This window comes from Xenopus laevis, chromosome 4L, assembly GCF_017654675.1.
Source record: "Xenopus laevis strain J_2021 chromosome 4L, Xenopus_laevis_v10.1, whole genome shotgun sequence".
NCBI lineage: Eukaryota > Metazoa > Chordata > Amphibia > Anura > Pipidae > Xenopus > Xenopus laevis.
The window spans coordinates 88,032,683-88,047,967 of record NC_054377.1 but is presented as its reverse complement, the minus strand read 5'-3'; the positions used below and the strand labels follow the sequence as shown (position 1 = coordinate 88,047,967).

General features: G+C 37.3%; 1 protein-coding gene across 1 annotated transcript; it reads left to right on the top strand.

The window, feature by feature from the left end:
• Positions 1-1,414: 1,414 nt before the first annotated feature.
• Positions 1,415-12,593, top strand: pomgnt1.L (protein O-linked mannose N-acetylglucosaminyltransferase 1 (beta 1,2-) L homeolog). The gene is given in 8 exon segments (NM_001091145.1): positions 1,415-1,445; positions 2,241-2,460; positions 3,419-3,521; positions 4,411-4,526; positions 6,021-6,086; positions 6,650-6,763; positions 11,677-11,794; positions 12,021-12,593. Coding segments are annotated over 7 exon segments (750 nt in total). The 5' UTR covers positions 1,415-1,445; positions 2,241-2,340; the 3' UTR covers positions 12,134-12,593.
• Positions 12,594-15,285: the final 2,692 nt, after the last annotated feature.

Here is a 15,285-nt window from a genome sequence, read left to right as displayed (position 1 = left end):
TGTTAGGCACCCCCAAGTGATAGTATTGACTTACTTGAAACCCTGGGCCGGTGCTCCTATCAGCAGAAAACTGCACTAGCCCGGGGTTATATCAGTGAGCACCACGAAGCGATCTTCTTCCGTCTCACTCCTTCGAATGCTGCCCATGCACAGTAGAACAAAAAGCCTAACTTTAACTAAAAATATGTTTGCCCCGGGATACTTGAAGAAAGAAGAAGACAGAAGTGGATTGCTCCGTGGTGCTCACTGGTATAACCCCAGGCTAGTGCAGTTTTCTGCTCATAGGAGCACCGGCCTGGGGTTTCAGGTAAGTCAATACAATCACTTGGGGTGCCTAACATTTGGCACCCCCAGCCTTTCCTTCTCCTTTAATTGCAGCCACCCTCTAAACTGCAATTGCACCTAATGCATCAAAAGATGTGCAACTGTGCTTGTGTTTTAAAATCAGGTGCAAGCAGTGTCTAGTATAGGTTCAAAATGGTGTTTGCATACTACTCACTGGGAGTAAGTCTGCTACGTACATTAACACAATCTACTGTAGAAACCACAGTGCTACCACTAGGGTTGCCATCTGGCCAGTAAAAATTATGCTTTATGCCAATGTTATTAATAGGAAAAAACAGCAAGACTATAGGAAGGCCGGTATTTTTTCCCAGAAAAGGTGGCAACCCTAACAACCAGCAGGTTAAGGGATTTAGGAATTGCACATCAAAAAGCTTAGTGCCATGTAGGGTTGCCACCTTTTCTGGAAAAAAACACCAGCCTTCCTATATATTTTTTTTTTTCTATTAATAACATTGGGATCAGCCATAATTTTTACCGGCCAGGCCAGTAAAATACTGGCCAGGTGGCAACCCTATAAACTGCAAAGGCACAGCTAATATCTTAGTTCTATAAAGGCTTTAGGAATGGCACATTAATCTACTGCATATAAAAAAAATTTACGTTGTAAACGAATAACTCATGGATCAGTATCTGTACATAATCTTCTGCTGTACAACGTTGCTGCTTTATAAATACCATGAATAATATGTTCAGCATTACAAAGGTCCTAATGCAAAGCATGGCATTCGTTTTATTTAAGGCTGTGTCACATGAAGAGACCTACATTGTTTTAAGTGCTTAGAGGAGAGCCGTAGAGGGGAGAGATTGTTGTGTGCCCAATATATACCAGATCGATTCACAGGCAAAATCCCTGTATACGTTTTGCCTTATTAATAAACGCCTGAATTTTGATTGCAAAAACTGTAAACAAAACCGGTTGTCTTTGGACTTGTAAGCGACGGCGCTCTCGCAGTGTAGAATGTACGTTCTGTGCGTGAGCTGAGGTGACGTCACTATTAGGCGCCGGTGCTGTTCGGTTCTTTTCTTTTTATAGCACTTTTTCTTCATTGTTATCGGGTGATAGGATTTTGAGGTGCCTAGATCAGTATAATCCTCTCTGGGTGAGTGATATATCCTATAGTGTGTAATTACGTAAAGTATGCTGCTGTGCAGCAGTATTTATATTTCCTTGTGGGCAGACTGTGTGTTATGGAACATATGTTATTATGAATGCATTGCACATGGGACTTTGGATCCTACTCACAGAATTGTCATAATAGCCCACTGAAGGCAATTTTTAGTGTTTCCTATTGATCCCATTCAGAATTAACCTTCTATATGCAGAGGGCAGCAGCAACTGAATTCTTGTAAGAAGTGATCATCTTATTACCCACCTAATTCATTTACCACTGTGGGTTTCTCATAGAATTAAATTGAAGAACTGTAATGAGGATAGAATGAAAAGTGATTATTACTATATATATTCGAGATACATTTATTTCACAAATAGGTTTTAGTTTTAGAAATTTATTTTTTACATATGAATATTTTTTAGAGTGCTCCTCAACCTAACTCATTTTATTCTGCAGCAAAATACTCAGCCATAGTGTTTGGCATTTGGGTATTTTATCACTGTGTTAGAAGGCAAATCAGTTACTCATTGTATTGCAATGTTGTTTGAACCTTTACAAAAAAAAGGATATTCTTGGAACAGTTTTATTAAAAATCCGCTGCCGTTTCACCATTAAGCAAAACAATGTTGTTTGATCCTTTACAAAGAAAGTATATTTTTGGAACAGGTTTATTAAAAATCAGCTGCTGTTTCTTCATTAATATTTACAGTCCCTTTGCAGGTCTAATTGTCTGAAACTGATTGATAAGCAAATGATTTTTCTGTATATCTTTGTACATTGCAGGACTCATGCTGCCCACTAAAAACATCCGGCATTATGGATGCCCCTGACTAGAGAAAACAAAGTCAGGCCTACAAAGGACTTGACCCTGGCCAGAAAAAAAATGGATGAGTGGGACCCAGATTCCAATTCAAAGCTCCCTCTGCCACAAAAGAAGCGGAGTTGGTACCTTGCCTGGAAATATAAAATGAGCAATCATAGGGCTATACGACGAATGTGTCAAGTAAGTGTAAGGGGTTTTTTTTTCCAGAAAATGGGAAACTGTGCTTACTACTTTCAGTTGTTTATGCATGTAGAATGATTTGGATTGGAATTATGTCTTGTTTTCAAGGTTAGTGACCCTAGCATTCAGATAGCACCTGTAATATTTATATCTGACTTGAGCAGTATCCTGGAGCAATAGGTTTTTGGCTGAAGGGGTCAGTGACCCCCCATCTGAAAACTGGAAAGTGTTAGAAGAGAAATGTAAATAATTCAAAAACTATAAAAGATAACAAATGGAGAGCAATGCAAAAGTTGCTAAGCATGGGATTCTAACATTCTATAAGTTAACCTAATGGGGTTGTTCACCTTTGAGTTAACATTTAGTATCATGTAGTCTTCATTTTCGATTATTGTTTTTGAATTATTTCACTTTTTGTTGAGCAGCTCTCCAGTCTGGAATTTTAGCAGCTATCTGCTTGCTAGGGTCCAAATCACCTTAGCAACCAGGGAGTGGTTTGAATGAAGACTGGTATATGAATACAAGAGAGCCTAAATAAAAAGATAAGGAATAAAAAGTAACAATAACATTGTAGCCCATAGAGCAATATTATTTTGTCTGCTTGGGTCTGTGACCCCCATTTGAAAGCTGGAAAGAGTCAGAAGAAGAAGAAAAGTAATTCAAAAACTCTTGCACCCAAAACATGAAGACCAACTGAAAGGTTGCTTAGAATTGGCCATTCAGTAACATACTAAAGGTTAATTTAAAGTTGTGCCACCCCTTTAAGGGTTGTGCAGGCTTCATTCTTACATGCGTTGAATTGACAACTTGAGTCAGTGCAACAACCCTTTGCCAAAATATAAAGTATAATAGAACCCCCATTTTACATCCTCTGATTTTAGGTTTCCCCTCATTTTACATTGTTGTTTTGTGGTCCCACCTATATGAAATGATGTGTTTTTTCCCCTCATATATGAAGACAGTGGCTGTTTTGTTCCTACTTGTAACCGTTATTGTAAACATCAAGCTTATACTGGACACAAGAAGAGCAGTAAATGAAGAAGAAATTGATCAGGACTATGGTAAGCCTATAAAAATAGTTGTGTACAACCTAATGCAGATGCAGGATCTAAGTTTAATGTAATTACAGGTCTGTCAGGTTATGGAAAACAAACTATCTCTAAAGTTTTGTCTTTATAAATCCGAGTAATGGTTTATGAAATGGAGATACTTATGACTTACATATCAACATCTCAAGATAAGTTGGGAGATAATTTTTGTCAGTAAATCTCCGTATCCATGGCTTTTTAACTTTTGTTGTGGTGTGGTCAAGTTTGATGCATGCACACTGCAATAGGTATTAATGTCATATGCCCTGTTGTAGAATGCATAACACTGCACTGCAAGTCAAAGGTGTGAAAATTCTTTTCATTTGGTATTGTCAGGCATTTTTTCATTCAGTCAAGTCAGTGAGAGGTGGCAGGAGGTGATTTTAGGCACTTTTCAGTCTGGTGTGCTATCAGCCTTAGAATGAGTTACTTTTATTAAAAAAACCAAAATTGATTACAATAATTCTGCAAATGTGCAATGAATAGGGCTTGTGATGAACATATTTTTGCCTTTTTGTTTTTATTACAAAAGATATATAGTTTTGCTTCATGTTTGGATCTTGCAAGGTAGTTTACCAGTATATACATAAGCAAAAGTTCATTAAGTAGAGTGAATATCTCTGCACTGGTTATCTCATTCACTACCTTGCAAGGACCAAACATTGAGTAGCTTGAATTTCCCTATTTAACCCAAGAAATTAAAAAGAAAAAAAAAAAAAGTAGGTTCAGCACAAGAAAAAATGTCCCCTTTATGCAGTGCGTTCATTGAATTTGCAATTGAAATTTATACATTTAGGTAAGGTGGTATTTTTTTTTTTGTAGGGAGCTTGAGCTTATTTTTCCATATTTGTATTTAACGCAGATGAATCTTTGCAACAAGTGGATTCTCCACGTCGACCTGCCAGCAGTAAAAAGGTGCTGGACATTGAAATTTATTCAAGCAGATCAAAGGTTTACATAGCTGTGGATGGCACTACAGTAAGTCTTCTCTTTAACTTTGGGAATATATGCAGGAAGGCAAGATTTTAGAGATAAGGGGAAACCTTTAATACCAGTATGGGTTCCCTTATCCGGAAATCCATTATCCAGAATTCTGGGTAGGCAGTCCCCCATAGACTCCATGTTAATCAAATAAAGTTTTGCTAAATTAATTCCGTTTTAATTATAATAGTAATAAAACAGGACATTGTTCATGATCCTGACTAACATATAATTAATCCTTAACAGAAGTTAAACAATACTATTGGGATTAATTAATGTTTAAATTATTTTTTACTGAAAATACCCTTGAAAAGCTTGAATTAACCGGGAAAAACATAACTCAAACTCTAATAAATAACCCCCTCAATGTATGGAGATCAAATTTACAGAGATAAATGTTATCTGGAAAACCTCAGCCCAGAGCATTCTGGATAATGGTTCCATAGCTGTACCGACAAGGATAGCTATTTTGAAACTTTTAAAGTGTCACATTATCATTTAGCCTTGCAATGATGGCTAAAAAATGGTGTATAGTACAACACTCCTAGAATCATAAAAGCACCTAGGAAACATTTGTTTTATTCCGCCACAACTTTCTTTTACCTGGCTACATCCTTTTGCTGTTATGGTAGCTTTTCTGGAGTGCTGCTGTACTGTTAACCCAGGAGATAGTTGAATATGCAAGTGGCTTTTTCAATGATAGTCTGCTCCCATCTACAAGGGATTCTTTATTAATTGCAGGGCAGCTTTCAAATAATGAGTGCAGGTTTTTTTTTTGCACTTGTGTTATGCCCTTCATTAAAAAAAAATTGTGGATTAAGCCCAGGAATACAGCAGTGTCTGCATTTGGCAGCACTATAGTAGGTAAATGCCCCTTTGCACTCTACCCATAGCAGAGCTCTTTACTCTCCTTGTGTCCTGTGGAAAGGGCTGTCTTGCACCAGTTGGCACTGCACATTGCAAAAGTACCCCCCTTAGTGTTCATTCTAAAATCACACGTGTGCGGGGTCTTCATAAATGATACCTCTACATTGATTTCCCCAGAAAAAAACACATTGTTCTGGGTTAGGAAAACATAAGTGCAGCTCATGGCAAGTTAGACTTGCCTTCCTTACTGCAGGCAAGCTGTTTTTCTGCAGCCAGTTTGCCACACAGTTTAAAATCTATTTCAGCTAAATTTAAACTTTTCAAAACAAAAACTGTACAAGTGGAACTACCTAAATGTTCATTACCCCACATTCTCATCCTATGTGGAACAAACACACTTGCCTGATCACTCTGTAACCAATTTGTGCTTTTTGGATCTTATACATTTTGCAGGTAGACTGTTCAAGGTTGCCAGCTCATGCCTTTTATAATGTACATGCAACAGCTATATTCTGAACGTTTTATTAGCAGTTAACTTAAATATATGCTACAGCCACTGCTGGCAAGGCAATGCAGTCTGCATTAGAGCTGTCAACATGTAATTTGGTTCTTATCTTTCTAAAGGTACTTGAAGATGAAGCTCGTGAGCAGGGAAGAGGAATACATGTGATTGTACTGAACCAAGCAACGGTATGGTGTTTTTTTTTTTTTTTTTTTAAAGCAAAGCACATTTGAGAAACTTGATTATTTTTTGTTGCTAATGACTTCGGGAAACATAGCCTAAGTAAGGTAATCTTTTTAAGGGTTATGGGTTTTTTTTTTTTTGGAGTACTGGAATGAGGATAAATGACTTCAGGTTTCTAAGATGTCTTGTGAGTTGGGGCATTTTGCATATTCCTTGAAATAATTGCATTCCATGCCCCTTTACAGAAAGTACTTTAGAGAACATTTTAGGATGGAGGTTTACTTCTAATTTGTATTTTTCTCATTTAAGGTAGTTACTTGATTTATTACCTATTAAAATGATTACCCCTTCTAGCTTACACACTGTTTGAGATTGTTTCATCCATAGCATGCATATCTGTCCTTTCACAGAAATTGCTACAGAATGAATGCAATGCATTTGGTTTTACTTTTTTTCTTTATATTGATATCTCCAGTTTATCAAATTTAGAGTAAATATTCAAATAATTTAGATCAATAATTAACGTTTTACTGCACTGATTTAACCGCTGTTGCTTTCTTTGGGTCAGGGGCATGTGATGGCAAAGAGAGTTTTTGACACTTATTCACCACATGAGGATGAGGCAATGGTTCTCTTTCTTAACATGGTGGCCCGGGGGCGAATTTTGATATTTACTATTAAGGTAAGTTTGCCCACCTACCCGTGCATCATCACTTCTGTGTCTTAAGACGAGGACATCATAGTTATGCATGATCCTTTGTCAATTAAGTTATCTTATTTTGGGCATGCCTGGAGAGCTAAATCTCAGATTTGATTGTGGATGTTTATTGAAGTCAGTGTAACTACTTATTTACTTTTGAGGACACATCTATTTTTGTAGATTTTAAATTAACCCTGTTAATCTTATTCTATATGCAGGTTGTTTTATTAGACAAGACAGCAAATTGACTGTAAGGGGCCGATTTGTCAATGGTCAAATTTCAAGTTCATGGGAGTTATTTAGAACTCACATAAACTCCCATAAACTTGAAATTCGACCAATCCAAATTTATTAAAAAAAAATAGATGTTTTAAAGTCAGGTGGATAGGATTGACCTGCAAACTCGAATCAAATTCGAATTTTGAAAACTCGATTAGAGGTTTTTTTCTCTGAAAAAAACTTGAGTGTCAGGATGGCTGCAAACAACTCCAAATTGATCCCAGGATGTCTTCCATAGGCTAAAACAGCAATTGATCACCATACTTCCTGATGTAGAATAAGACAGGTACAATTTGAAGCACACTGTGTGCAATGTCCTGTCTTTTGTTTGCTGATTTATATCACATTTATAATTCTGGCTACTAATAGGGTTCAGGCTATGCAGATAAATAAGGAACAGACTCGATCAAAAGGGGCCGCTCCAGTTTACACTCCCCTTTGCTGCTCCAGTCGGGTGCTCTGTCTGCAGCGTCCCCGCTGCTAAAATTCACATAAACCTCGAAAAGAAAAGGACGGCACTCCGAATACACTGGAATGTACTTTTATTCCAGTTTAAAACAAGGATCCAACGCCCTACGCATTTCGGGAATCACTCCCTTAATCATAGGCATACATCCTGATCCAAACAGACAGGTTATATACAAAATGTGAATAGCAACCCCTACTGGGCGCAATATAGTAATTCAATTAAGACAATCATATTTTATTAATATAGTAAAACCAATTAACCAAAGGTAAAAACCTCGTTTTCATATAAAAACCTTTCTATAATCAGAACAAACAAAACAAAAATCCTTGCATAGATGTGTGAATCTTACTTAAAATGTTGGAGAATAAGTAACTGGTAATTAATTTATTAATAGTTAGTAACTAGCTACCTGGGATAAACCTTAGTTCAAATATAAATAGATAAATAAATATAGGTCTTCAATTGTTTAAACATACAAATGTAAATATAAATATGTTTAAAAGAGTAGAAAATTATAGAAAAAAAGTAAATTGAGAATCCTCAAAAATTCTATATGAATCAGATAGGGTAAAATGAGGGACAATGGGGTAGAGATTGGGGGAAGATAGAAGAGAAAGCCAGGCTTCTGTTGAACATAACTCATTTGAAAGCCCTGACTGGCTAATATAGATATAACAAGTTATGCCTGGTATTCAGGCCACTGGGTATCCTAGTCTCCAATTTTAGGATCCAGAACGCCTCTCTCAAATTTAACAAACGTTCTGCATCCCTACCCCTAAGGGGTAACTTCACTTGTTCGATGACTTTCACTAACAAGTCTCGGACCCCTCTTTTAGAGCATAAAGTAAAATGTTTACCCATGGGAGTCCCCTCATCCTTATTCTCAATCGATCTTAGATGTTCCCGTATTCTTTCTTTTAGACAACGAGTAGTTCGACCCACATATTGCTTATTACAAACTGAGCATTCCAACAGATACACCACATTCCTGGTGTTACAATTGTAAAAACCACTATTTTGGAACACCCTGCCCGTAACACTAGATTTGAAGGTTGCCCCTGTAGAGATGACCTTGCAAGTCTTGCAAATGTTGGCCCCACATCTATAGCTCCCCTTAGTGGACAACCAGTTGTCCCTGTGTCTCTCACTAACTGTGCCCACTAGACTTGGCGCCAGCATTTTCCCCAAAGTGGGTGCTTTCCTCGAAACACATTTAACATTTGTAGCTGATAGAACTCCTGATAGTTTTTCATCATTGTACAGTACTGGGAGATATCTTCTAATGACATTACATATTTTTCCATACTCCTCGCTGTACTCTGTGATGAAAAATATATCATTATTCTTATTGGTACTTACATCTCTACCTGAACCTTCAAAAGTATTGGATCGCCCATTGGTGCGGTTTCTACTAGCTTTCTCACATGACATTTCTATCATCTCCTTAGTATATCCACGCTTCAGTAGTCTTTGTCCCAGGAGCCCTGATTGTTCCTTAAAAGTGTTATCCCTGCTGCAGTTTCTCCTATACCTGACAAATTGACTGTAAGGTATACCTCGTATAGTATGCTTTGGGTGACAACTGTTAGCCCTTAAAATAGTGTTCCCCGCAGTGGGTTTTCTAAAAATATTCGATTCAATTTTGCCTGTGAGTAAATCCCCTTCCAAAGTGAGATCTAAAAAATTGATAACCGATTTATTGTGGTCAAGTGAAAATTGAAGATTACAACGATTCGTGTTTAAGTATTCGTGAAAGTCATTTATCCGTTCCTCTGGTCCATTCCAAATGAACAGAAGGTCGTCTATATAGCGACCGTACCAGATGATGTGCTCACGGTAAGGATTTTTACATCCATAGATGTCGGACCGCTCCCACCAACCCATATAGAAGTTGGCATAGGTGGGGGCAAAGGATGCCCCCATCGCGGTCCCCCGTCTCTGGAGGTAAAAATCCCCATCGAAAAAGAAAAAGTTGTGCGTGAGAAGAAATTCCAACACCAAGAGGATGTAGTAAGTTAAATCCCTTGTGAAAAGTTGTGTGTCCTCTAAAATCTCCGAAATCGCGTGCGTGCCCAAATCATGTGATATGGTTGTGTACAATGATTTGACATCCATAGATATCCATCTATATGTGTCAAGCCATGTCAACCCAGACAGTCTGTCCAGTAAGTGCCCCGAGTCCCGGATATAAGAATCCAGTCGGGGGACAAGGGGTTTAAGGCATGTGTCAACCCAATCAGAAAGGCCCTCATTGATGGACCCTATACTCGCAACTATAGGCCTACCTTCAGGGAAGGTACAGGATTTGTGAATTTTCGGGAGGTGGTGGAAAATCGGGACCACCGGCTGGTGTCTGACTAAATAGTCAGAGTCCCGAGGATCCACCACCCCCAGAGACAACCCATGGGTGACCAATCTCTCAATTGCTTTATTGTATTCCGATTGTGGATTCGAAGGTAATTTGAAATATGTCTCTTGATCATTCAACTGTCTTCTGGCCTCGCGTAGGTAATCGGTGGTGTCCATCACCACCACACATCCACCCTTATCCGCCTGCCTGATCGTTAACCCAGTATTTTCTCTAAGAGTGTTAAGAGCTTGCCTCTCCTCCTTGGACAGATTTCCAGGACCCCTGCCGGTGCTCTTAGCATATAGCTTAGTAAGATCTTTCTCGACGAGGTCCTGGAAAGTGTCCATCGAGGTGCACCTAGATTGTAAAGGATAAAACCTTGAGGGCATCTTTTTTGCTTTGGGCAGTGTCACCTGGTCCAGCTGTTCACCCGTAACCAAGGCCTCACCCAGGCTCTCACGCTGCAGCGAGTCCAGATCTGTAAGACAGCAATGTTCACGGAAAGAAACTAATGCAACATCAGTATATAACCCACCCACTTTGGGGAATGTCCCAGGTTTGGGGGGATCAATCCTATCTGTGCCCAAACCACATGTACCAAAGTGTCTACGAAGGGTTAGCTTACGTACAAACCTGTTAACGTCTAGCAGTGTGTTAAAAAGGCTAAAGTGATGGGTGGGAGCAAAAGACAAACCGTTACTCAGGACATGTTCCTGAGATTTAGTCAAAATCACCGAGGAGATATTGACAACGTTCAAAGGTTCCTGTCCTTTTTCGTAGAGTTCAGGCGTAGTCCGTATCTTTTTTCTTTTGGACCGCTTGTTTTAAACTGGAATAAAAGTACATTCCAGTGTATTCGGAGTGCCGTCCTTTTCTTTTCGAGGTTTATGTAAATAAGGAACAGTACCACTTCATTCCAGTGCTGTCAAAGTCTACATCAGATGGATGGAGATAGGGTTATGTATATAATGTACTTACAGTTATATGGATGGGTTTCACTGGAAGCAGTAATCCAGGAAGTGTTTATTTTGACACAGACACATGCAAACAAGCCAATTTTATTGAATCCAAGTAAAAAAGAAATGTTGTTTTATGAAGACTTTTTATGAGGGTGAGCTGCCTTTAAAGGGGTTGTTTACTTTGAAATTAACTTTTAATATGATATAGAGAGAGAGTGATACTCCGAGACAATTTGAAATTGGTTTTAATTTTTATTTGTGGTTTTGAGTTATTTAGTATCTCTCCAATTTGCTGTTTCATCAGGTTGTTAGGGTTCAAATTACCTAAGCAACTATGCATTACTATGAGCAAGAGACTGGAATATGAATAGGAGACACCTAAATAAAAAGATGTGCCATACAAAGTAGCAATAACTATTCATTTGAAGCCTTACAGAGCATTTCATTTTAGATTTCATTTGAAAGCTGAAAACATTCAGAAAAAGGTGGCAAATAATGAAAAAACTATAAAACGGTAAAAATGAAGGCCAGTTGAAAAGTTGCTTAGCATGAGCCATTGTATAACAAACTAAAAGTTAACTCAAAGGCTAACCACCCCTTTAAGTTATTTTGAACGATCAGTGTAAACGTAGTGGCAGAAAAGAAAAAAAAATTGTCCTTTTAGTGTTACAAACTCTCACATTCCTAATTATTTGAATTACCTATTTCTTGATTTTAGCAAGTTGGTGGGGGAAACCAGAATATAGTCACCATCAAATATTTCTGTTGCACAAATACAGAGATAAACTAAAATAAAAATGAACATAAATTTATTCAGTTTCTTTTAATACCTTATCAGGATGAAGGCTCCTTTCATTTAAAAGATACTGCAAAAAACCTTCTCAAGAGTCTAGGAAGCCAGATTGCACCCTCTCTGGGATGGAGGGACATGTGGACTTTTGTGGTAAAGAAAGGGGGTAAGGCATATAGATATGTACACTTAGCAGAATGTTGATCTGCAGTAGAAAATGTTGTTTGTAAATTTACTTGGATTAATCTTTTTTTTTATCTACCTCTTAATTTTGCTAATGCAGAAAATCAGCTTGCTTTTGATTGTGGCAAAGATGCTAAATAGATTTAGCTGCACTATTTTTACACATTTAGAATTAACCTGCATTATGTTTTTTTCTTGAAACCATATAGGTCAGATTTATGGGGAGAAGCATTCCAAATCTCCAGCTTTGTCTACTTGGGGTGACCCAATCCTTTTGAAGACTGATATTCAACTTGTCCCTCCAGAGGGTTGGTTCCAGTAGATAATTTTACTGATTATGGTTGTACCTACAGCCCTCAACATGCTGTTAGCCCCAGAAGGGAACAATTGAAGTTGCATTTAATCTAAAAATGAAAACTCTAATTAAGACATGTACTGTGTTTGATTTGAAATTTTTAAAATTCTTAGTAACATTGATTTTATTTGAGAAAAAAAAATAGATATGAACTTGCCTTGAGGTGCAGTTTTAGGTCTCAGTTAAGAAACTGTAAACTTTAGTTTGACACTTCATGTAGAAGGGAAGAGAAAGGGCAGCAATCTAACTATCAGTGCCCCTATTACACTAAGAAGTTTGGCTGGATGTACTATTGAAAAGCAGCCATTTACAAAAAAATCAAACCTAAAAAATCTGGTACCAGTAATGACATCCTTATGGTTCCTAGACAGGTGTCTTTGATTTGAAAACATTTTGTTCATAGACGCAGAATGTCATTGGCCTGATACAGAACTAAACAGAAGACGGAAAAGATTTTGCAGCAAAGTAGAAGGTTATGGCAGTGTCTGCAGCTGCAAGGATCCCACTCCCATAGAATTCAACCCTATGCCTGTGAGTATCACTGAAAACATTCCCTAGTCTATTTACTGCTAAGCAATTTTAAGTAATGTTATGCTGAACACATCAATGTGCACGAAAAAATAATTCTGAATGTTTTTTTTCTATTTCTATCATCAAAATAAAAGTGATGGTTTTTTTATGATTTTAATTGTTCTACTAATTCTGAAAATGTTACAACCAATTTTTCCACTTGTTTATTTCCTGTTAAACATGTCTGTGTACTTTCATGTCTGTGTAATTCTAACTCTTAAAGGGGTTGTTCACCTTTGAGATAACTTTTAGTATGATGTAGAGCAGGGGACCCCAACCTTTTTTACTCGTGAGCCACATTTTAATGTAAAAAAGAGTTGGAGAGCAACACAAGCATGAAAAAGTCCATGGGGATGACAAATAAGGGCTGTTTGGTAGCCCCTATATTGACTGGTAGCCTATAGGAGGCTCTGTTTGGCAATTCCACTGGTTTTTATACAACCAAAACTTGCCTCCAAGCCTGGAATTCAAAAATAAGCTCCTGCTTTGAGGCCAGCAACATCCAATGGGTTGTTGAGCAACATGTTTCTCGCGAGCTACTGGTTGGGGTCCACTGATGTAGAGAGTGATATTCTGAGACAATTGGTGTTTGGTTTTGATTTTTTTTTTTATTTGTGGGTTTTTTGTTATTTTACTTTTTTATTCAACAGCTCTCTGGGTTCTTGGGTCCTAGCATTTGAATACAAGTCTGGAATATAAATAGAAGAGGGCCTAAATAGAAAGATGAGTAATAAAAAAAAGCAATAACTATACATTGAAAACTTCCAGAGCATTTGCTTTTAGATGAGGTCAATGGTTCCCATGGAAAGAGTCAGAAGAAGACTGTAAATCATAAAAAAATTTTTTAAAAAAATATAATGAATACCAATTAAAAAGTTGCTTAGAATTGGCCATTCTATAACATACTGAAAGTTAACTTAAAGGTGAACCACTACTTTAATCTAAAATAAAAAGTCAGTTTTCTGAAATCCAGTTGTTAAAACATGGACCTGGTGGTTTGTTTGTTTTTTTGCTTGATTTTATAATAACCTTTTTAGAAAAGATTTGTTGTGATAAAAACTAGCTTAAAAATATACTGAATATACTACTTTTTGCTCACTAGTGTAATTCTCTCAATGTTTACAGCTAAAAGAAAACAAAGTGACTACTGTTCCTGTGGCTGTTATTGCAGGCAACAGACCTAACTACCTCTACAGGTAACTTCTTTTTTTAACTTTAGACACATAAAATGGACTTTAAGGTATTCGTTCATATGGGTATGTTACAGGAGATGGGTGCTTAAATGAGCTCATAATGGTGAAGAAAATATCTGCAACATTGTACAAAGGTACTTCACAAGTTTATACATGTGTTGGCAAAGTGGCAGCGTGCTATGATTATACACCCAGTATTACTGTATTTAGTGTGTGATCGATTTTCAGATAAATATTTCCCATGGTTAATGTTGGTTTATATTTTTACTGTCCCTTAAACCTCTTATCCTTTGTAATATTATTGTCTTCCGTAATTTGCTGGGGTTGTATAATGAAATTATAATAGTAAAGGAAGGATAAATGTATTAACCTTCGGGCATTATGTAATAAAGTGTGCAAAGTTGGGTACAGTTTTTATCATCTATAGCAGCCAGTCAGGAGATAGCATTTGTTGTTCACATGTTATAGAGCAAATTTCCGGTACAGGTATGGGATCCGTTATCCGGAAACCAATTATCCAGAAAGCTCCGAATTATGGAATCGCCATCTTCCATAGACTCTGTTATAATCAAATAATCTAAATTTTTAAAAATGATTTGCTTTTTTTTCTCGTAACAATAAAACAGTAGTTTGTACTTGATCAAAACTATAATCTAATTTATCCTTATTGCCAGCCTATTGGGTTTATTTAATGTTTACATGATTTTCTAGTTGACTTAAGATAGGAAGATCCAAATTACAGAAAAATCCTTTATCCGAAAAACCCCTGGTCCCATGCATTCTGGATAACAGGTCCCATACCTGTATAGGGGCAAAAGTTTATAATTATTCTCATACTATTCTGTACCATAAAAACATAATTTTAGATCTTGCAACAGTATATCTGTCCATCTGGGGCTTTATCTTTAATAATCCTTGCACTATCACAGGATGATGATCTATATGTTGTAGATCAGAGCTGTACAACTTCATAAAAGAAGAGCCATATTACGGCTGACTCAAACACTGGAGGTCTTATCAAAACAGGGAATATTTCTGTCATAAGCTACACCTGCTTCTTTAAATGTATACACAAGAGAAGGAACTACCCACAGTAGGGCTTCTTCACTGCTCCCCAGTCCACCCCTTCAAGTTACATTCTTTAGTGGTCTTTATTTTATTAGTGCCTGTGTGTTTTTTGTTAACTAAATATGGGTAATTTTTCCGTTTTGGGCTTCGAAGATGTGAGCAGTACACCTGTTTTCCTTACAGTCAGTCTCTTCTGTTTTTATAAGATACACTTAGAAACTAAGCAGTAAGCTGGTAGGCAAGTGACTCAATTTAAATGAAATCTTACACTCTGTATGTGTAGGTTTT